This window comes from Calypte anna, chromosome 1, assembly GCF_003957555.1.
Source record: "Calypte anna isolate BGI_N300 chromosome 1, bCalAnn1_v1.p, whole genome shotgun sequence".
NCBI classification, from domain to species: domain Eukaryota; kingdom Metazoa; phylum Chordata; class Aves; order Apodiformes; family Trochilidae; genus Calypte; species Calypte anna.
In genome coordinates this window covers 110,439,067-110,460,925 of record NC_044244.1, presented here as the reverse complement: position 1 = coordinate 110,460,925, position 21,859 = coordinate 110,439,067, and the positions used below count along the sequence as shown (strand labels likewise).

General features: G+C 42.8%; 1 protein-coding gene across 2 annotated transcripts; it reads left to right on the top strand.

The window, feature by feature from the left end:
• Positions 1-978: 978 nt before the first annotated feature.
• Positions 979-21,644, top strand: ZBTB21 (zinc finger and BTB domain containing 21). 2 transcript variants are annotated; one of them, XM_030469085.1, is made up of 2 exons: positions 979-1,098; positions 18,103-21,644. In XM_030469085.1, the coding sequence occupies exons 1-2, from the start codon at positions 983-985 to the stop codon at positions 21,290-21,292; spliced, it is 3,306 nt and encodes a 1,101-aa protein (XP_030324945.1). In that variant the 5' UTR covers positions 979-982; the 3' UTR covers positions 21,293-21,644. The 2 variants fall into 2 exon arrangements, with proteins under 2 accessions (XP_030324945.1, XP_030324947.1); XM_030469087.1 differs by lacking the exon at positions 979-1,098 and adding an exon at positions 15,166-15,238.
• Positions 21,645-21,859: the final 215 nt, after the last annotated feature.

Sequence of the window (21,859 nt, the reverse complement as noted above, 5' to 3'; positions counted from 1 at the left end):
AATCTTGTAATTCCAATTTCCCTTTTTAATACTTGTATTTTGACACACAGAAAAGCCCTATTCAGGTAATTAATTCGAAGCGGATCATTCCAATAAGAAGCAAGCCTAAAGCAACGATAATGGCCATTGTCATTTTTCAAATCACATCAGGATGAACAAGCACAGCGGTTACAAGAGAGAGGTCTGAGCCAAAATCCACCGGTGCCTGGCCATGTGCCCGTCTGCCAATTCCAGGGAAAAGTGGACTCGGTTTCGGAGCCCGCCACGTGCGAGCACCAGGAATCCAGCTGGCTCCTTCGTCAGCCGCGCTGGGCCGTCCCCCAAACGTGTAGGTAGGGTGTGTGTGTGTGTGTGTGTGTGTGTGTGTGTGTTAGAAAAACATGGATTAAAATGCAAAAAACAAAATAAACAAAACAAACCCCACAAGAAAACAGTCCATTAAATTAGGGACAACTCAGGGCTTTACTCACCCTCTTCCCCCCCCCCTCCCACCTCCCCGCGGAGGGAACGCGAAACCCAAGCCAGGGAGGGGGTGCGGGTGAGCACAGCGCCACCCTCACAAACCCCACTGCCGGTGTCACCGGCCCCAGAGCGCTGGGGTGGGAGGGACAACCGGGATCCGTCCTCCCGCCGTGCGCCGGTTCGCACCCTTCTCCCCCGCCCCTCGGCTGCCTCAGTTTCCCTCCCGAAAAGGGAAAAAGTTGTGGAAGGTGGTGTGTGTGGGGGGGTGGCAGCCCGGGGACGTGCCGGTGGCCTCCTCCGTTCGGCGTCCTCCCCGTCACCGCGGCCGCGGTGAAGGCTCCGTCCCGCCCGGCTACCTGCGGGGGAGGGGCGGCGGGTGGGGGGGATCCCCCCGTAACCGTCCCTTAACCGCTACCCTCCCTGTCGCGCCCAGCGCCTCGCCCCCCGCTCCCCCGCCGGCCAATCGGAGCGCTGCGCACGTGACGAGCGTTCCCTTCGATGACCTCATCCCTGGTGTGGGATGACGTCAAATTCAAGATGGATGGAATCACGGCGGTGGCGGCGGCGCGCGCGGGCGAACCCTGAAAGGAGGCGCCGAGGGGGGCAGCAAGGGGGGCGCGGCCGGCGGCGGAAAGGGTGAGTAGCGCCCGCGTCTCGCGCCCGTTCCGGGGGCTGCCCGCTCCGTTTGGGTCTCCCCGTGTACACAGCCGCCTTTTCCTGACGTAACTCTGAGGTGGTGGTTGGTTGGTTTTTTTTTTTTGCTGGTTTTTTTTTTTAGTGGTGTTTTTTTTATTTTTTTTTTCCCTTCCTTCGCCCTTCCTCCTTACCCCCACCGAGCGGGGCTGCGGTCCCCGAACGGCCCCGTGCGCCTGCGCCGGTTACGAAACTCCCGTCTCCCTGCCCTCCCGCGCATGCTTCCCCCCGCCCCGAGGAAACGGCGGGCGCCCGTTGCGCCGCCTCAACGCCCGCCACAGAACAGCCGCCGGCCTCCCCCTGCCGCGCATGCTCCGCGCCCGCACGCCGCTCCGGCGGCCCCTTCGTCCGCTTCTGCCGCGCCCCTTTTCCTCCTAACCCACTCCCCCTTACCCCCCATACCCCTTTTCCCGGTTCGGATTGGGGATCCCGCCGAACCGCGCCTGCGCGGCGGCAGAAGTTGGGGCAGCGCCTTGCCCTTGCTCTCCCTCACGGCGCATGCGGAGCGGCTCCGTTGCCAGGCGGGGAGGAAAGTGGTGGTGGTGGGAGTTGGGAGAGGGGTAGTGCACCCCCTGCCCCGTACCTCAGGAGGTGGTTGCTGCCCCCACCCCTCGCACCGGCGGCTCCCTCAGGGACGGGCGTCTGTGTGGTACCGGCGCTTCTCCCCCGCAACCCCTCTCGGCGGGAGGTGCTTTTCTGGATCGCCGGCTCCGATCGTCTGAACTGTAAAACATGACAGAGGGGCCGCGACGACTCCGAGTCATTGGTCCCTCCCCTGGAGGTCTTGAAGGGAGAGACACGCTAAGCTTGAGAATTTTAGGGCGGAAAGCGATTGTAGCAAGGCTCCCAAGACGTATATGTACACCTAGGTATTAAACAAAGTGCAGCTTTACTAGTCCAAGAGCTCTTTGGCTCTGTTACTCATGAGTCGGGTAAAGGACATCTCGTAGTGGAAATTAAAACCCCCTGTGCTGTGTACCAGCGTGTGCTGTGCATTCGCAGAGAGCTGTGGAAGGTGTCCTAACGCTGCCGCAGCTGTCAGTATTTTAGACTGATGGTCTTCAAAATCCAAACTGTCGTCATATGTCCAGATTGGAGACAGCTCATGTCAAGTATTGAATGGCAGGAAAAACCTCCAGAGGAGCTGTTATGAGGCAGGAAACACTGAGGAGTTTCAATGTGTACCGAATAAGCTCTTAATAGTTAAATGGCACTTGCTTGAAAACTTTTTTTTTCTTTTTTTGTCTCGCGGTGGAAGTAAGAGGTAGGGAGGCTTTAAGTATAAAGAGTTTGAGATGAATTACATACACAACTTGTTGTGAATACAGTGAAGTTCTTGTGAAGTTACGGTTCATATTCTAATCCTTAGATAAGTGATAATATTGAAATACATTCTTTAAATGTAATTTTGTACAACATGCTTTTGATATTAAGTCAGAAGTAGTAAATATAGAGGTAGATCTAGTACTGCTTTATGTTTATATTGTCTGAACTCTGCCTGTTGTAGTGTTCTTGTTCTGACTTAGCTCAAACTGACAAACTGACTGCTTTGTCTAGAATTTTTCACCAGGGTTATGTTAATGTTCTGGGGGGTAAGTTTAGGGCAAACTTTAGCAACTTTTTTCTTTTGAAACCCTGTTTGTGAAAAATACAAATTATATGGCCATCTCTTGGATAGGAGGAGATTGAACATCTCTTTCCCTGAGAAGGTTGCAGTCTCCTAGGAACATGTTGTTCACTCTGCCTGTAGAAAATCCACCCAGACTGCCTTGATTATGAGCATTTAAAGAACTGCATTTGAAGGTTCTCAGTAGGGACTTGGAGGGAAGTGTCACAGATTATACTCTGAGTATATTAGTACATATATAGTATATATATAGTATGTATATTTTATATATATATATCTATGTTATATATATATATGCATATATATATATAATGTTCTGTTTTCAGCTACAATGATGTTTGCCAGACTAGGATTTATCAGGGGTTCTCCAGCTGTGAGCTCCCCTGAGCCTGCTGGGACGAAGGTCTCTTCTGGGAGTCAGAACTGAGAGATGATGACCCTGTCTTTTTCTCTCAGTGGTGCTCTTGCTGCTCCACTAATTTCAGTGCTGCCCTGTGATCCAAAACAAGATTAAAGTCCTAATGAGTAGGGTGGGCTTTTAACAGTTAAGGTAGCTTATCCTTTAGAACATTATTAGCAATCTTATTTAATATAAAAGAGGCAACAGCTTGTAATAAGTTCCTGTAGTCCTCTTTGCACTGCACATTGAATGGTACGCAGCATGATAAATGAGAACCTCTGTGCTTCCTTTTCCTACTGTATAGGTTCCAAGTGGCAGGGGCTCAGCTGACTTCATTCAGCACGCTTCTCAGATGAAAACCCTCCAGATCAGTAGAAGCTTGATGTTGCTGAGATGTGGGGTTTTAATTATCTTCATAGTAATGACTGACTAAGCTTTCCTTAAAATGAGTTAGAGGCACGCCAACATTTGGGCTTAAAAGGACAGCTTCACAGAAAGCTGTGAGTTTTCATGCTGTATTGAAATTGTTGGGTTTTTTGGTTTGTTTTTTTGTTTTTTGTTTTGTTTTTTTTTTGAGCTTATGTAGCTGTGAAGCAGTTATTGCAAAGAGTGTCAAGTAATTTCCAGTTGTAGTTTTCAAGGTTTTAAAAGTTGTTTATCTGCAAAATAGTGATAACTGCGGGCTATAAACAAGTGTAAACTTACAGGGTAGAGAGAGGAGGAGCTAGGGAGAGGAAGTTGGGCTGTAACCACCATATATTTTGTACAGCACTGGGAAGTATTAATGCTGTGAGTCACACGCTACAGTTGCAACTGTTTCCATCTCTCATTAAAAGAAATTTTCAACATTTGAACAAGTGAGCTGCTTCGTAGTGAACTCTGCTGCATTTAATGGTCTAAGATCCTTGGAAAGGAATTTATATACAGAAAAAATTTTTCTTGAAACTGGGAAGACTGTAATAAGCCCTGCTTTGAAACAGGTATTCTATGCAGAGGAAGTTCCTTTCCCAAAATACTTATGCTGTAGATTCAATATTAATCTATGTTCTGTAATCTTTTTTCCATTTTTCCATTTTCTCTTCCCCTAGTGTTAATACGACACCAGTTCTCTTATTTTTTCATTCATTCAGCAATGAAATTTAAGAAAGAAATTACCTGTTGTCTGATTTTTGTCTACTTTATGTATTAAGTTCTTGTAGAATATCTCAGACATATTTTATGAACAAAAAAAAGAAAATGTTGGGCTACTCTTCTACCTTCCTAAGCTTATTCTAGCTCCACCACTACTACCATTAGTTCAGCAGTCCTACAGCTGATTAAAAAGAACAAAATTTTAAGATCACCTAGTCTTGATTATTGAGGGGTTTTCCCTCTGGGACTTAGGGAAACAACACCTTTGGTGTGGAAAATATTCCCATGCAATGTGTGGTAGGATAAAAAAAAGGCATGAAAAATCCTTGTGTCAATTTCCAAAAAAATGTTATGAAACTTGCTCTTTCATAGTAATTCACATACAATCAAGTTGCATTATTCAGGAAGGGAAGAATTTTTTTTTCCCTTTTTTGTTTTGGAGCAACACTCTCCTTTTCCATGGTTTATTCTACATCAGCACCTAACATTGTAAGTAATCTTTGGGTTGCAATTCATTCTCAGTAAGCTCTCTGATAAATTGTGGTTAGCTCAGAGACAGTTCTTATTCTGAGGACAGTGAGTGTCCCTGCCACCCCCTTGCTCCTCATCTCTCAGACTCTGCTGATTTCCCTTCAGCACTGTCAGGCTCCTGTACAAGCCAGCACCAGGCCTGACACCACAGTACAGTGGAACTAGGAGTGTACTAGCAGTCCCAGTGGGGTTGATGTCCACCACTTAAAAAACATTAGAGCTGCTTTAGGGTGAGCTGTTTGGCATTCTGGTCTTTAATACATTTGTGAGTGCCTTAGGAGAAATTTTCAAAAATAGTGTACTTGGTACCTCACAAAAATCCTTTTGAAGGGAATTAAGAAACATGCAAAGAAAAGGAGCAGAATTACACTATTTTTTTAATCACTGTTTGGCACAACTTAATCTACCTGTCACAGCTAAAATCTGTTTTATTGGAAATTATTTTATTTTGTGCTAGGGCATAATGGTTGAGTACAGTCCTTCAGCTATTGAGGTCAAATTCCCTGGAAGGTTTGTAAGAATAGGAACAGCTTCTTTCTCATAAATACCTATGAGGAATAAAGAAAAAATACATACTGCTCTCATTCATGGAGGGAGATTTTTTTTTAATTATGTGAGACGTTGCCTGCCTGCAAATCCATGTGGACTTGGAGTGAGTTAAGAATCTTCCATGTGCTATGCATGACCTTGTAAATCTTTTATGTAGAACTCATTTGAAATTGCTGTTATCTTTCTGCTTTTACAATATGCTGTATCGCCTTCCCCGTATTTTGCCCATAATTAATGATGGCTGAATGGAGATGTGCTGTTTCCTTTGGATGCCGTCAGTGGGTGCAAGATATCTGTGTTCCTTGAATCTGAAGTTTCTCACTTGACGAATTTTTAGGCTCAGGTTTTATATTTTCTCCGTGTGTTTCAGAGTAACTGCATGACTTTTTTCCCCCATCACTTGTTTTCTTACAGAAACCTTAGCGTAAACACAGTTCTGTTCATGTGAAAGTACCTTATAGGGGTATAATTGTCTTCCCATCTGAAGCATATGATGTCTGTAAAAAGCACCTTTAAATTCATAGAAACATGCCCACAGTCAGAGTGTTTTCACTATCACAGCAAAATTAAAAATAGCATGTAGACAAAGTCTGAGTGTGAATTGGGCCAGTGTCCTGGTTTGGCTGGGATGTAACCATAAGCCAGCCATGGTAAGCAGGCCACTAACAGTTTTTGAGTCAGCTGGGAGCTTAAGTCAGGGTAGCTGACCCAAGATGAGTAGCAAGTCCATCCCATACCATAAACATCACACTCATTATTAAGGGGAAGGCTTGCTGAGGACAGGAAGCTCCTCTTCCTGGGCCTTCTCTTCCTGTTCATGAGGACTGGGCTGTACATAACCCTACATGTAATAATTTTGCTGTTTCAATAAATCTGTTTTAATTTCAGCCCACGAGTCTCCTTTTCCCAGCTTCCTCCTTGTCTGTGGAGTGGTCATTGAGCCATAGAGTAACTGCTGTAGTTTAGCCCTGGGTATGTAGACAGCCAGTTAAACAGAGGAGGAGTGGCTCATATAGTAAAGCAAATGACTCAATCTTACCAAATTTAGTAAGTACACCTCAGCATTACCAATAAAATAATAAAGTCTACCTGTAGAAGGAGCAGAAGTGACACACATTTGGTGTGTTTCTCCCCTTCAAATTCTTGACTTCATGCATGTCTTACCAAAAAACCCAAAGATTTTGGGGGGTGATGTTTTGGGGGCTCTGTAATATATATCCATCAAGCCTTTGTTTCTTGTCCCATTAGTGGATTTAATGGCAATGTTACTTAAGAGAATAAAGACTGAAGAACTCCTAAGAAAAGGGATTTTTCAACTTTTTGGTAACCTTTCACTTGAGATATTGAGATCAGGAAAAATATTTCATTGAACTGTGTTTTTCATGTGTTTTAATCTTCATGAACTCTTCCAAGAAGAACCAGAACAGCTCATAGCCAGTGCACGTTCTTGCACTTTCCCATCTATTCAGTAGCTGTGTAATCCTGTGGTCTGCTGGATCAGTCTACTGATCTGACAGCAAAATTCAGTCTGTAGTTGGGGTGAAGACATGGACTGCTCTTTGCTGAAGCAATCCCTTCTTAGGTTGGACTGAGAGGAAGATGAAATTGCACACTTAGCTGCTGATTGTTTGTAAATGAGAGTGAGGACAAGTAGAGCTTTGTGGTGTTAGTCTGACATCTTATAATTTGCTACAAGTCAGGAGGAGCTATTTTGAATGTCAATTGATGAAACTGCGGGTATGATCTGAGCTTGAAAAATAGCCTCTAATTTCTAAGAGGATTTCTATAGTCTGTATCTGGATAGCTGCTAATTATTTGTCTCTAGTGAAAGGCACAATAGAGACTGCACAGTATTGCAGAATTTCTTCTTCTCTCCCTTAATTTGTGCTTCTTCACTTGTGGAGAAGAAGTAGCTGGAACTAAATATATCAGTTTCACACAACAGCAAATGTACTAGCTGATTTTATGTCTGTCTTCATAGTTTGCAGTATTTTCTGCAGTATAATAGTAAAATTTGTTGTATTGTCTGTAGTGGGAAACAGCAATAAGTAGTTGAAATCACATTTCATTAAATCCAGAAAGACAGGATCCCCAAAATTGCAGTAAGAGATTACTCAAATATTTAGAAGATTATACATGTGCAAACAGTTTAACTCTGCAGGTTTGGAGCTTTTACATACAGCTTTAAGGGTTGTGTAGAGGTGTGTGTGTGTGTGTGTGTGTACATATACATGGACTGTGGGATACTATCTTGTGTTGCAAAAGCTATTAATGGAAAAAGGCATTTGATAAACTGCTGTCAAACTCAACTAAATCCAGCATATGATCCTTGAGTAGAAATTCAGGCAGTGTATTTTTCTTTTGCATCTGGACTCTGAGGAGTAATGGGATCCTTTTCCCTCCTTGTGTCTAAATCAGTACTCAGTTGTCAGAGCCATCAAAGCACTTGCAATGGACTGCAGTGTTCCTGCATTTACCTGGAGAAACCCTAGGAAGTCAATTGCTTTTCTTGACTGAGTCTTATAATCCTTGTTTCTCTATTTTTTTTTAAAGCGAGTTTGCTCCCATCACACCTCTTGTGTTTGTTTTCCCTGTTGAAACCCCTGTTCAGTCTCCCTTGTTGCCTGTCTCCTCCGTGTGTTTCCTCCTCCTTCCTTGTGTTCTCTGCTTCTAACTGCAGTTTCTCACAGCCCTGGCACCTCCTCGCTGCAACGTTGGATGTGTTACAGAACATCCCCTTTCCCACTGCCACCTCCAACTTGCTATTAACAGCTTTAGCTGACAGCTAGGTTGTTACGATGGAAGTCAGCAAGCAACAGCAGCCTCTTATTTTAGTTGCTTGTGTATTTGCAAATGTAAGCTCTTACCCTGAAATTGTTCAAACAATTGTTTACCTACTTGCAAAGTTTCAGCGTGGGTGACTTCAGTGAAGGTGAAGTTTCAGATGGGCAGAGGTGACTGAACAATTTACTGACAAAGAATGGGTAGTTTCGTGGCCTCTCTTGCTGCAGCTCTGATGCTCATCTGACCTCTCAGCTGATTAGGGCCCTCACTTATAAAATAGTAGTCAGATATAAAAAGCTAGATTTATTTTGTTTGTTTGTCTCCTGGTTTATTTTAAGCAGCTGAATCAACTTACTGGGACCTCAAAGTAGTGGCAGAGCTAGAAAAAGGAAGCAGAGGGTACCCAGGGCTGAGAGGAGAAGGTATGTGAGTAAGGGACAGAAAAAGAAGGGGAACTACCACTTCAAAGTCAGGTGTCTGTTGAAGATCAGTAGAGTGCTGGGCCAAAGATTAAGTTTTTTCACACTTGCCTTGTGAAAAGCTTTCTCAAGTAGATTTTTTTTTTTCTTTTTTTTTTTTTTTTTCTTTTCAGACAGTAATTTTGAAATAGTGGTAACTTTTTCTGTCCTTGTTCAAAAAGTAAAATAAACTTACACCAAATATGTTACTTAGGTTTCTGAAACCTGGTTTGTTGAGTTCAGTAGAGGACTGTTGAAGATTGCCACTGAAATCTCTTGGCCTCTCTAAGGAAGGCTGCACTTGCCCTTTCTGGATCTGGACTCTTGCTGTCACTGTTCCTCCTGAGGAGCAGCAGCTGCTTTATCACATGGCACCTGAGCAAAAACAATGGGAGATTTTCTGATATGCTGCTGCTGTTTCCTTGATGTCACCCAAGCATCATGGAAGAAGAGAGAGAAAAGATTTTTGTTTCCAGTCAGCAGTGAAGATTGCTGTGAAAAATAGATTATCTGTAAGAATGAGTTTAGGTAGTTAGTGGCAAAATCCTCTTCAGCTGAGAAAGCCTGAGTGCTTGGAATCAAATCTAGTATTAGGAGAGACTGCCACAGGTCTGCTACCTGCACAGTAAGTAGGCACACCTTTGGAGTCAGGGATGGCCAAGTATTGGCTTTGTTGAGAAACTGCTGTGAGGAGTTCTGCTCTTCCTATGGCTGTTCTGCTGCTCCCTCAGTTATGCCAATGCAGTTGTTCCTGATATTGGAGTTCAATATAAAAAAATGACCAGCATTTGAAAAGAAATACTATTTGGCTTTTATTTATTGTATGTGCTGTGTAATGCAGGCCTGCTAATATTTGTATTGGCAGTGCTGAGGCAGGACTGAATTGCAATGTGCAGGCAAGATGAACCAAAGAGCACAGTAATGTCTTGGATCAACTTTGTTACTGAAAAGTGTTCCCATAGTGAATCTTTTAATACATTGTAGTGAAATATTAATACATTGTATATTTACTCTGATAATCTTTGAGCATTTTTTTACATCTAAATATTCAAGGCTTTGAGGTGATCTGTGTAAGTGTCTTAAAGTGGTTCTGCAAGCCAGTTCTGGTTATATTTCTTAACATATCATATCTTGGTTTACTTTTGACTGTTGCATTTAAGGGCTATTAAGCTGGAAGTCAAGCACTAGAGTTAGGAAATACCAGGATTAAAGCTATCTTTGCAGGATTAATTTGGTCCCTTGCCATTTGTGTGTGTGTTTGCAGCCTTGGTTACTGTTAAAGCAGCAGAGTTACATTGCAGCAAAGAGCTCTGCCTCCTTCATTTCACAGAAGAGACTGTGGTCTGAGAATCAAAGACAGGATTGTAGTGGGATGCTTATCTCTGCCTTTTTTAATGTAACAAATTGAATGTGCTTTATGAATTGAAAAAGAAAGAAGGACAGGTGGCTGCTGAATTCTGCTTCAGACTTGTAGATTTTACACCAGTCCCTACTAATAGCATTACTGTGTTACTATGGGCAAAAGAAAACAGTTGTTACATCATGTTTACTCTGCAAGTGTTTTACACAAGAGACAAGGCCAGAGTAAAGCAGATTAAAATGAAAGATTTGAAAATATCTCAAAACAGTTGACTAATACACTCCTTTATCACTGTGTCCTTGAAGTATGGGTTCTTCAGCAACTTTCAGTGGGTGTCTCTACTGTTTTGGTTTCCTTAATAAGTACACAGTTGACCTGTCACCTCCATATGCCATGCTGCAATTTACATCCCAGATGAATCACTTGAATTTGCAAATTCAGTTTCTTTCAGAAGAAGCTAAAGGAAAAGATGCATTCTTGGAACACTTGTTCTGATAACACTGTGTGTGTTAATGGGTGGTTGGACCACTAGACTGGATTAGGGCCAGTCAGATTTCACTACAGCAGTCACAAAAAGGAGATGGGTAGCACACCTCCCTCCCCTCTCTCCCCTCTCCTACAGTACTCTTGAGCAAAACAGAAAAGAAACCAAAACAGATTGGTTTCTCAAATTTCCTAGAGACTTCACTGCTCTGCTCTTTTTAGATGGAGGTGTAGAAGGCTATACAGTATAATTATCTCAGGTGAATTAAGGATAGTGTTTATGAAACAACCAACACACTGAAAAACTCAGTAAAACCAGATTTAGTTAAAAAGTAGAATTCTGCTTGTGCTATTGCCATAAGTCACTGACATAGAAGTGGTAGTGCAGTCCTGTGATATGATCAGTGTTCTGTGACACTGTATTCAGTACCCTTTAAGTCATTTTTTGATAATACAAATTTAGACTTCAATCACTTACTTATATCCATTAGTTGTGAGACTTATCATCTTCATTTATTAATCATAGTGTTTGGCTGATTTTATTTTGGTAACTTTTCAGTTTTTCATGTAAGCTGTTGAATAGTTTTCCTGGCTCTGGCCAAGATAGAGTTAATTTTCTTCCTAGTGTCTGGTACAAGGCTGTGTTTTGGATTTAGGGTGAGAATGATGTTGATAACAGTGATGCTGTTGCCCAGTGGGGCTTACACTAAGTCAAGGGCTTTTCATCCTTTTGTACTTCCCTGCCAAGTAGGAGGCCGGAGGTGCACAGAGCAGCAGTGAGGGGACACAGCCAGGGCAGGTGACCCTGAGTGACTGAAGCAATGTTCCATCCATTATGATGTGATGCTGAACAATAAGGCTGGGGGGAGCTGGACAGCTGAGGGGTGGCAGAGGCTGCACAGGGACTGGCTGGGCATCAGTCAGCAGGTGGTGAGCAATGGCAGTGTGCATCACTTGTTTGGTAGAGTTGTTATTTTATCATTATTATTACCATTTTCCTTTCCTTTTTTTCTGTCATGTTAAACTGTCTTTATCTGAACCCATGAGTTCTTATTTTCCTGTTCTGTCCCCAGCCCTACTAGGGGATAGTGAGGGAGTGGCTGTGTGATGTTTAGCTGCCTGACAGGTTAAACCACAACCTTTGTGGTGCCCAGTTTGGGTCTCAAAGGGTTGAGATAACACAGATCTTACCAAAACATGTTTAAATGAATGTTATGAGCATTCATTATATTAGTTTAATATGTTGCTGGTTACAATGTTGGTTTATTTGCTCTCAGAATAGTTGTGCTTGTTCTCAGAGTGGTGTTTTAACACCTTACTTGCTATATATGTTCCCTTTTTTTCTGTTTATCACATCTCAGGCCTGAATCAAGGTTATAATTTTGCTGTGCTTGTAACACTGGTTTATGCTATGATTAAATTACTGGCCATTAGACTAAACTGGTGTTTGTACTTAGCATTGCCACTGTCTCTGTACTTTGGGAGCCATCTCTAGCAAACTATTAGTAATTATACGTAATACCTTTTCTCCTTGGTGAGCAAATCTATTGGGAAGACATGGGGGGATGCTTTCCTGTGCTCCTTTATCTTCTCCTCCAGGCTAGTTACGATACCTCTGGAGAATTTTTTATATCCTTGTGACATCCAAACCAGTTTGTTCCTATTGCTGTATCCCCTGAATGTGTTTCAGGCCTTGTTTAAGGTTTAAAAGAAAACCAAAATAAACCCAAACTATTTAAGAATTCTACCCAGAGATCTGCCTCAGGACTGTATAACTATGAGTGACAGGGTGTTTGGGATAGTATGGGCAAGTATGTAGGACAGTGGACACTTCCAGCATTTTGGTACCTCACCCCTGTATAAGTGTAGAATCCTGAAGAACTAGCAAAATATTTAGAAAAAGTATGCTGTCACCACTGCAATGCCAGAGAGAAAAAAATAACTGCAACATGGGGACCAAGCCCAGTTCAACCCTGTGCAGTACCCTCATGGGGAATAGAAGGTCTCTGGATCTGATGACAAAAAGACAGGCACTCCCAGCAACAGGCACTGTCATTGGTCTGACTCTTGCAGCAGGCACTGCAGCTGAACCAGAAAACCTACACATGCTGGTATCAGTCACCCCTATACACAAGAAGAAACATGCAGAAGTTAGCTTGTTTAGTAAGGGAAGAAACACATACTAGGAAGGGGAAAGAGGAAGAAGTGGACAACTCGGTCTGTTCCAAAGCAGGGCCTTGACAAGAAGAGGAGGAGGGAGAGGCAGAGCTCATAAACAACAAGGTAGTAACAACCAGATCTCTGAGGGAGCTGTGAGAGATCTGAAAAGATTTCAAGTGTTGCTTGGGCAAGCACACTGTCACCTGTCTGCTCTAATGCTGGGATAACAAGAGTAGTAGCCTAGAACTAGAGAGTAGGGAAGCCCAGCAGATGGAATCCTTTTCAAGGGAAGAGGGCATTGACAAAGAATTTGGAAAAGAGACACAAGTCCTCAGCCTCTGAAGGCAAATTCTCTCAGGCATGAAGGAAAGATATCCCTTTAAGGAACATGTTATATGTCACTTTGGAAGTGGACCACCATGGAGAGATGTATCTAGTACCTGAGGGAATTAGCTATGCTGGAGGGGATTTATGATGACTTGAAAAATTTAGCATTTATCCAAAGATCCAGGTGAAGTCAAGTGCACACAACCCACGTGGCAGTTTGTACAGAGCATGCCATCATCATATGCTAACACATTATAGTAATGATCTGGAAGATGGAGAGGGACAATCAGCAGATGTATTTGTGGGCCCAAGCAATATGAAGAAAGTCTCTCTTCTTGTGGTTCTGCATCTCAGCTGGGTAGACCATCCCAGGAGTTCCAGCAGTTCAAAGAGGGTATGTTGGACTCTCCATCTGTACAGACCAGAATTACAGCTGTTTATAAGTGTTCCTCTCTGCTCAAGAGAGGATATAGTGGGTATGGACCACAAACCACCCTGTGATTCTACCTGCGTGACCACAGAGAGGACATGAGGAAGTGGGGTTGGAGAATCTACCTCAATCTTAGAGGCACAGGTACGTGAGTTACAAAGAAAAACAATCACAAAAAAGGATTCTTCCAGGAAAATTGCTGCTTCAGTTTCCAGTGGGCAGTTCCCCATAAAGAGTAGAAGGGCTGATCTTATTTCTGATCTTAATAATGGGACTTCTGATTCATATTTACACAAAATGATTAACATATTATGACCAGGACTAGAGAAGCCCTTCCTACAGTCAGGTGGAGGAAGGGGACAACTGAATTTATTGGGCTGTGTGGATTTGATCACCTAGCACATCAGACCAGCTGGGGTATAACACTCTAGTGAACACCAGTGCACAGTGTACTCTAATGCCATCAAGCTATAAAGGAGCAGAACCCATCTGTATTTCTGGAGGAACAGAAAAGTCCCAACAGCTGACTGTACTGGAGGCCAAAGCAAGCCTAACTGGGAATGAGTGGCAAACCATTCCATTATGACTGGTGCAGAGGTTTCATGCATCTTTGGCATAGACTGCCTCAGGATAGAGTATTTCAGGGACCAAAAAGGCTATAGCTTTTGTTATAGCTGCCCTGAAGATGGAGGAAATTACACAACTGTCTAGCTTGCCTGTTCTCTTGGAGATCTGTTCAGTTGTGGGGTTTCTGGGGGTTGAAGTACAGTGGGTGCTGATTGCTACCTCACCAGTGCACTGTGTAAGGTACAAGGTGAAGCTCTGGACCATCTGCAACACATTGATTTCTTCATTAAATGGAGCCCTATGGCAGAAGTTTTTGAGAAAAGGAGGAAAATAGTCCAAATCCCTCTTAGAGCCAGTTTTCCATAAAACAAGCTGGAGTCAAGGGACCTGCATAGAAGATCCAGTTTTCAGAAATAAAATGGCAAGACAGATGTAGTTATATCCTGATGGATGTGATCAACAAAATAACATCTCTGTCTCCACCAACTAGCAAAAAGGAAACACAAGCTTTCTTGGGTGTGTTAGTTTTTGAAGAATGCATATTCCTAATTACAGTCATATTGTAAGCCCACTCTATTAAGTGATCTGAAAGAATTATTTCAAATTGAGGCCTGAGCAACAGCAAGCCTTTGAACAAGTCAAATGGGAAATAATTCATGCAGTAACCCTTGGGCCAGTCCAGGCAGGACAAGGTATAAAAAATATCCTCTACACTGCAGCTAGGGAGAATGGCCCTACCTGGGGCCTCTGGTAGAAAACACCAGGAGAGACGCAACTTCTAGTTTTGGAGTCAGGGATTTAGAGGATCTGAGGCCCACTATGCTCTACCTGAAGAAGAGGTATAGGCAGCATATGAAGGGGTCTGAGCTACTTCAGAAGTGATTTGTACTGAAGCAGAGCTCCTCGTGGCACCCTGACTGCTGATGCTAGGCTGGATGTTTAAAGGGAGGATCCGCTCTACACGTTGTGCCACTGATGCTACATGGAGTAAGTGCATTGCAGAGATCACAAAGCAGACTCAAATGGGAAACTGCAGTTGCCCAGGGATCTTGGAAGTGATCATGGAGTGGCTGGAGGGTAAAGGTTTCAGAATATCACTAGGAAAGGTGGTGATGTGTGCTGAGGAGGCCTCACTATATAATCAGCTACCAAAAAAATGCGAAGCAATAGGCCCTGGTCACTGATGGGTCCTGTTGTATTGCAGGAACACACCAGAGGTGGAAGACTGCTGAACAGAGTCCTATATGACAAGTTGCAGTAACTGCTGAAGGAGAAGGTAAATTGAGCCATTTTGCAGAAAGCTATCCAGCTGGCTTTAGACATTGCTGACCAAGAAAATTGGCCAGTGTTCTGTCTGTACACTGACTCAGAAATGGTGGCAAATGCTCCTAAGTGGTTACAGCAATGGAAACAGAGCAACTGGCAGTGCAGAGACAAACCTATCTGGGCTGCTGCCTTATGGCAAGATATTGCTGCCTGGGTAGAGAACCTGGCTGTAAAAGTAAGTCATGTAGATGTTCACATATCCATCAGTCAGGCCTCTGAAGAACATCAAAACAACCAACAAGTGGATCTGGCTACTAAGATTGCAGTGGCTCAGGAGAATGGACCTGGAATTGGCACCATAAGGGTGAATTATTTGAAGCTCAGTGGGCCCATGACACCTCATGCCATCAATAAATAGATGCAACATATAGATGGGCGTGTGATTTTGTTAGACTTGACTGTGGAGACTATTTTATGCTATCCATGAATATGAGATGTGCTGAACTATAAATATGGGGAGGTCTGATAGGTTGATTACATCACACTCCCACAAACCTGCCAAGACAAGTGCCAGTTGCTTATTACAGTGGTGGAAGCAATCACCAGATGGCTGGAAATATATCCCATGCCCCATAGCACTGCCCAGAACACTATCCCAGGTCTTGGAAAACAAGTCTTAGGGCAACATGGCACCCGAGAAAGAATTGGGTCAGAGAATAGGACTAAGTCTCAAAACAACCTCATAGACACCTGGAACAAAGCAGATGGTGTTGAGGGGTGTATCGCATCCCTATCATGCACCAGCTGCTGGGAAAATGAAATGACACGATGGTTTGTGAAAGACTACACTGAGAGCAGTAGATGGTGGGACCTTCAAGCACTGGGAAACACACTTAGCAAAAGCCACCTGGTTTGTGAACATCAGGGAATTTGCCAGTTGAGCAACCAAGACTCAAAACTCAATCAAAAGTTCTATGTACTTTAGAAGGAGGTAAAGTCCTCGTAGTACACACTAAAAGTAAGATGGAAAAGACAGTCTGGGTTATTGCTGCTTTAGTCAAAGTCAAACACATCCATAGGATTGCTTTTGCTCAAGGACCTGGGTATACTTGGTGGCTAATGCAGAAGGATGAGGATGAGACTGATGTTTTAGTTGTTGCCCAGCAGTGTTTAACACTAAGTCAAGGGCTTTTCAGCCTCTTATACCACCCTGCTAAGGAGGAGGCTGGAGGAGCACAAAGAAGCTGAGAGGGGACACAGCCAGGGCAGCTGACCCCATCTGACTGAAGAAATATTCCATCCATATGGCATCATGCAGGGGGGGAGAGGGGGGAGTTGGTCACCAGAGGCTGCTCAGGGACTGGCTGGGCATCAGTCAGTGAGTGGTGAGCAATTGCATCGTTCATTCCATGCCATTTGTTTGCTATATTCTTTTAGCATTATTATTACTGTTTTCCCTTCCTTCTCTGCTCTCTTAAGCTGTCTTTATCTCAGTGCACAAGTTTTCAACTTTTGATTCTCCAGTCCCAGTAAGACAGCAGCTGTGTGGTGTTTAGCTGCCTGCTGGATTAAACCACAAGAATAGTGAAACCTTTCTGTTGTTGTAGCAAAGATCATGTATAAATTATAAACTACTGAGTACTTTTACAAATAAGTTGTGAAAAGATATTTGCTTTTAACGGACAAATTGTTGACTTGTTTTACTGCCAACATGGAGGAAGGTAGCATAAAATTATTACAGCTTAATTTGAAAGAATTGTCAGTGTCCATGAAAAAAGAGAAAAAACTGGATATTGCTGTTTCTCTGTGTGAGTGTGCATGTGCACAGATATATAAATTTCAGTTCATGCTACAGTTCTTTGATTAAAATAACTTCAAACCTGGTTGTCTTCCTTTGTTAACATCTGATCTACCTCCTAGTCAGATGCAGTCTGTTGAGTTATTGAGACATTCTGCAGTAGGGAGCAGGCTGTGTTTTGAAGCATATAGAACATGAAGATTTTTGCAAAACAGTTTGATTTGTGTTTATTGTACTTTTGGATTCCTACAAGGGTAACTGTTCCTCAAGTATATGGGTTGTGGATATAAAGTGCTTGTAAGCTAATGAATAAAATCATAGAAATAAAATGTTAGAAGTTGTAAGGGACCTCTAGAGAGTTCAGATCTCTGATTGCTTTTAAACTACAACAAAGCAGTGCAGGTGTACTTCAGTTATCATTGTGACATTTCCAATAAACTGGATCCTGTCAGTGTGGTTGTAAGTGACACAGATTGCTAGAATTTTATACTGACAGCACTTACTAAGCATAAACAATGATGAATTAATCTAGATTACAGACAATCCTGCTTCCTTCTCCCTTCCCAGTATTAATGCCCTCTTCACTGTCCTATTAAAAATGTCAGCAAAGCCCCTGACAGTCAGGAGACTGTCAGGATTGCTTAGTCTCAGAAAGGCAGCTTGACATAACTCAGCTTTACATATTTGATTAGAGTTTGCCAGTACAGTTGTCAAGATAGATCTTCCTGAAGCTCAGTAAAACAATGATTAGGGGTAAAGTTGTTGAACTGTTTCTTCATGTGGACAGGTGTATTGCAGGAAGAGAACACAGCCCCCCCAAGTAAGTTAGTGTAAGATCAGCAATTAGTAGTGTATTTCAAAGTGGGCACATGAGCTGGTTCTTCTCATGCCTGTACATCTGTTGGAGCTAGCAGTGTTATTTTAATTTCCATACCTTTCTTCCAAACAAGCTCTTTTCTTCATCACTGTTGATGGTGGTTTAGCCAGTTTATGGAGTACAGAGGGATTAGGTGTGTTTAATAACAGTTCATATAAGGCAACATACAATTTATTTTTTTTTTGTCTTTCTTTTTCAGAAGCATCAGAATCATGGAGGGGCTCTTGCATTACATCAATCCAGCACATGCCATTTCACTTCTAAGCGCACTGAATGAGGAGCGTCTAAAGGGACAGCTGTGTGATGTTGTTCTTATAGTGGGAGATCAGAAATTTCGAGCTCATAAAAACATTCTGGCTGCCAGCAGTGAATACTTCCAGACTCTGTTCACGAATAAGGAGAACGAGTCTCAGTCAGTGTTTCAACTTGACTTCTGTGAGCCAGATGCTTTTGATAATGTGTTAAACTACATTTATTCTTCATCTCTGTTCATTGAGAAAGGCAGTCTTGCAGCTGTGCAAGAACTGGGCTACAGTCTTGGAATATCCTTTCTTACAAACATTGTTTCTAAGAGTCCTCAAGCACCTTTTCCAGCTTGCCCTATTAAGAAAATACTGTATCAGGATGAAGATGAAAGTAGTTCCCAAAAGAGAAGTGTCATTGTTTGTCAGAACAGAACTGAAGCACAAGGGAAAAGTGTAAATCAAACACAACATGATTTAAGCCATATTTCTAAACCTTCGCCCTCTGTTGCTTTCAAAACTAGCAGTAGACCACAAGTAACAAAACCAACTGAAACCCTTCACAACTTAACACTGACTGAAAGGAGATGGCTGAAAGAAAGCCCTGTAAGCTATACCAAGCTTCATGAAACTTCTGGGACTGTGGAGGATCAGACCAGAGTTGGTTTAGTGAAAAGAAACACAATATTGCCTCAAATGCCTTTAGCAGAGAAAGAAATAGCAAGTGATGAACCAGGAAGCAGTGGTCAGCTCCTAAGAGGAAAGACTGCAGAGATGTCATTGAAAAGACCACGTCCACCAGTCTTGTCTCTACACGGTGCATCAGAATCTACGTTTTTGTTGCGAGAGGCAGGAAGAGGAAATGGCCAAGGTGAAGACCGGAATTTGCTCTACTACTCGAAGTTAGGGCTAGTAATCCCATCTAGTGGATCTAGTCCAGCAAACCAAAGTATTGACAGAAGTGGGCCTCTAGTAAAAAGTCTCCTTCGAAGGTCATTGTCCATGGACAGCCAGGTTCCTATATACTCACCCTCTGTTGACCTAAAACCTTCACAGGTATCATCGTCCTCCTCACCAGGAACTAACGATTCCCAGAAGACATTTAATGTTGTATCTCAAAAGTCATCCTTGAAAGAGTCATCAGAGAAGTTAGTTGTAGATGAAAAACCACAGGTAATACACCCACATCGCCTTAGGTCTTTCAGTGCCTCTCAGACAACTGATAAGGAGGTTGCTTCCCCTCTCACAGAGGTGCGAATAAAAACTGAACCTAGCAGTCCACTTTCAGATCCTGCCGAAATAATAAGAGTTACAGTGGGTGATGCTTCAGCATCAACAAATAAAGACTTCCCGTTTAAAACTGAGGATGATCACAAGGAACCGAATCGACTTCCAGCAAAAAGAAGATTTCAAGCTGATAGAAGATTACCGTTTAAGAAACTGAAGGCAGATGAGCAGGGTTCTCCTGGGTCAGAAGAGAACTTCGAGGAAGGCTCAAGCCCTCCGCACCTTGATGCTGATTTTCCTGATTCTGATGTCAGTAAAGATGAATACAGTGAGATGGAAGAAGCAAGACCAAATAAAAAATTTAAATGTAAGCACTGCCTTAAAATTTTCAGATCAACAGCAGGTCTTCATCGTCATGTTAACATGTATCATAATCCAGAGAAACCCTACGCTTGTGATATATGCCACAAGAGATTTCACACAAATTTCAAAGTGTGGACGCACTGCCAGACACAACATGGAATTGTGAAGAATCCATCACCAGCTTCCAGTTCGCATGCAGTTTTGGATGAAAAATTCCAAAGAAAATTGATTGATATAGTAAGAGAGAGGGAAATTAAAAAAGCTCTGATCGTTAAACTAAGACGTGGCAAGCAAGGCTTCCAGGGACAGTCTGCTTCACAAGCACAACAAGTCATCAAAAGGAATTTGAGGTCGAGAACCAAAGGAGCCTATATCTGTTCCTACTGTGGGAAAGCTTATCGTTTCCTCTCGCAGTTTAAACAGCACATAAAAATGCACCCAGGGGAGAAACCAATTGGAGGAAATAAGGCTCCTAAGCAGAAAGATCATGTTCATGTTGAAAGTCCAGTAGAAAACAAAGAGGTTTTTCAGTGCAGTCTCTGCAATGCTAAGCTCTCTTCACTTATTGAGCAGGGAAATCATGAGCGACTGTGTAGAAATGCTACTCTCTGTCCCTACTGCAGCCTTAGATTCTCTTCTCCAGAGCTGAAGCACGAACATGAAAGCAAGTGTGAATACAAGAAGCTTACTTGTCTTGAGTGCATGCGTACCTTTAAATCATCCTTCAGTATATGGCGTCATCAAGTTGAGGTTCACAATCAAAACACGATGGCTCCATCAGAGAACTTTTCTTTGCCTATCCGGGATCACAACGGAGAAATAACTAGTTCATCCAGATTGCCTGCTCAGTCAGAATCCAATAAAATGAACAATTTTGTTGCTGCAAAGGAAGATGGCGTGTTCAGTGACTCATCGGAGCAAATCAATTTCGATTCTGAAGATTCCTCATGCCTACCCGAAGACCTAAGTGTTTCCAAGCAGTTTAAAATTCAGATCAAAGAAGAGCCTGCAGACGACATAGAGGATGAGGCCACTGAAACTAGCAGAGAACCTAAGGAAGTAGTCTCCAACAAAGATGCTGGTTTGTGGCCCTGTGAAAAGTGTGGCAAGATTTTCACTCTACGCAAGCAGCTGGAGCGTCACCAAGAGCTGTTGTGCTCCGTGAAGCCATTCATTTGTCACGTGTGTAACAAGGCCTTCCGAACCAATTTCCGTCTCTGGAGTCATTTCCAGTCCCATATGTCTCAGGCTGCAGAGGAATCCACAAATAAGGAGCCTGACATATGTCCACCAGCTAATTCTCCATCACCACCACCCTTACCTCCGCCCCCACCTCTCCCCAAAATCCAGCCTTTGGAGCCTGATAGTCCAACAGGCTTGTCTGAAAGCTCCACTACTACTGAAAAGTTATTTGTACCGCAGGAGTCAGATACACTCTTTTATCATGCTCCACCACTCTCAGCAATCACATTCAAAAGACAATACATGTGTAAACTGTGTCATAGGACTTTCAAGACAGCTTTTAGTCTTTGGAGTCATGAACAGACACACAATTAGCTTTAATGCGTACCTTAAGAAGCTGGTTCAGTGGAGGCTGTGTTCAGGATCTCAGATGTATGCCATATAAAGTAAAAAACTTAAGAGGATCGAAACAACAATGGCAAATTCAGTGTTGGTGATGATGCCTGGATTTGAAGAATAAGGTAAACTAACTTGGTTAGTAGGTTGAAAGCAGAATAATTTAAAATTCTGTGGTCTGGGATCTAACAGTAACAGAATAATTTTTATTTCTTTTAACACTGAAATACGATCACATCTGGATTGTATGCATGGATCTTCATCCTGTGATGTTGGTGTGTGCGTGTGTATTATATATGAAATTATATATTAAATGAAAAAGCAACAACAATTTGGATTCTAACTGTGAGTTTATAGTAGTGAAATACTGTAACCAACTTTTTTTTTTTTTTTTAAAGAAACGAACACACAAGCTCCATATAAATAGTTGCCATGCACTTGCAGCTAGGGTGGAAGTGGATGGGGTGTCTAGATACAGGTCTTATAAACCTTTAGCAATAACAAATAAACCTCAAGTTTAAGTAATCCTGGTGTTGTTAGATACGA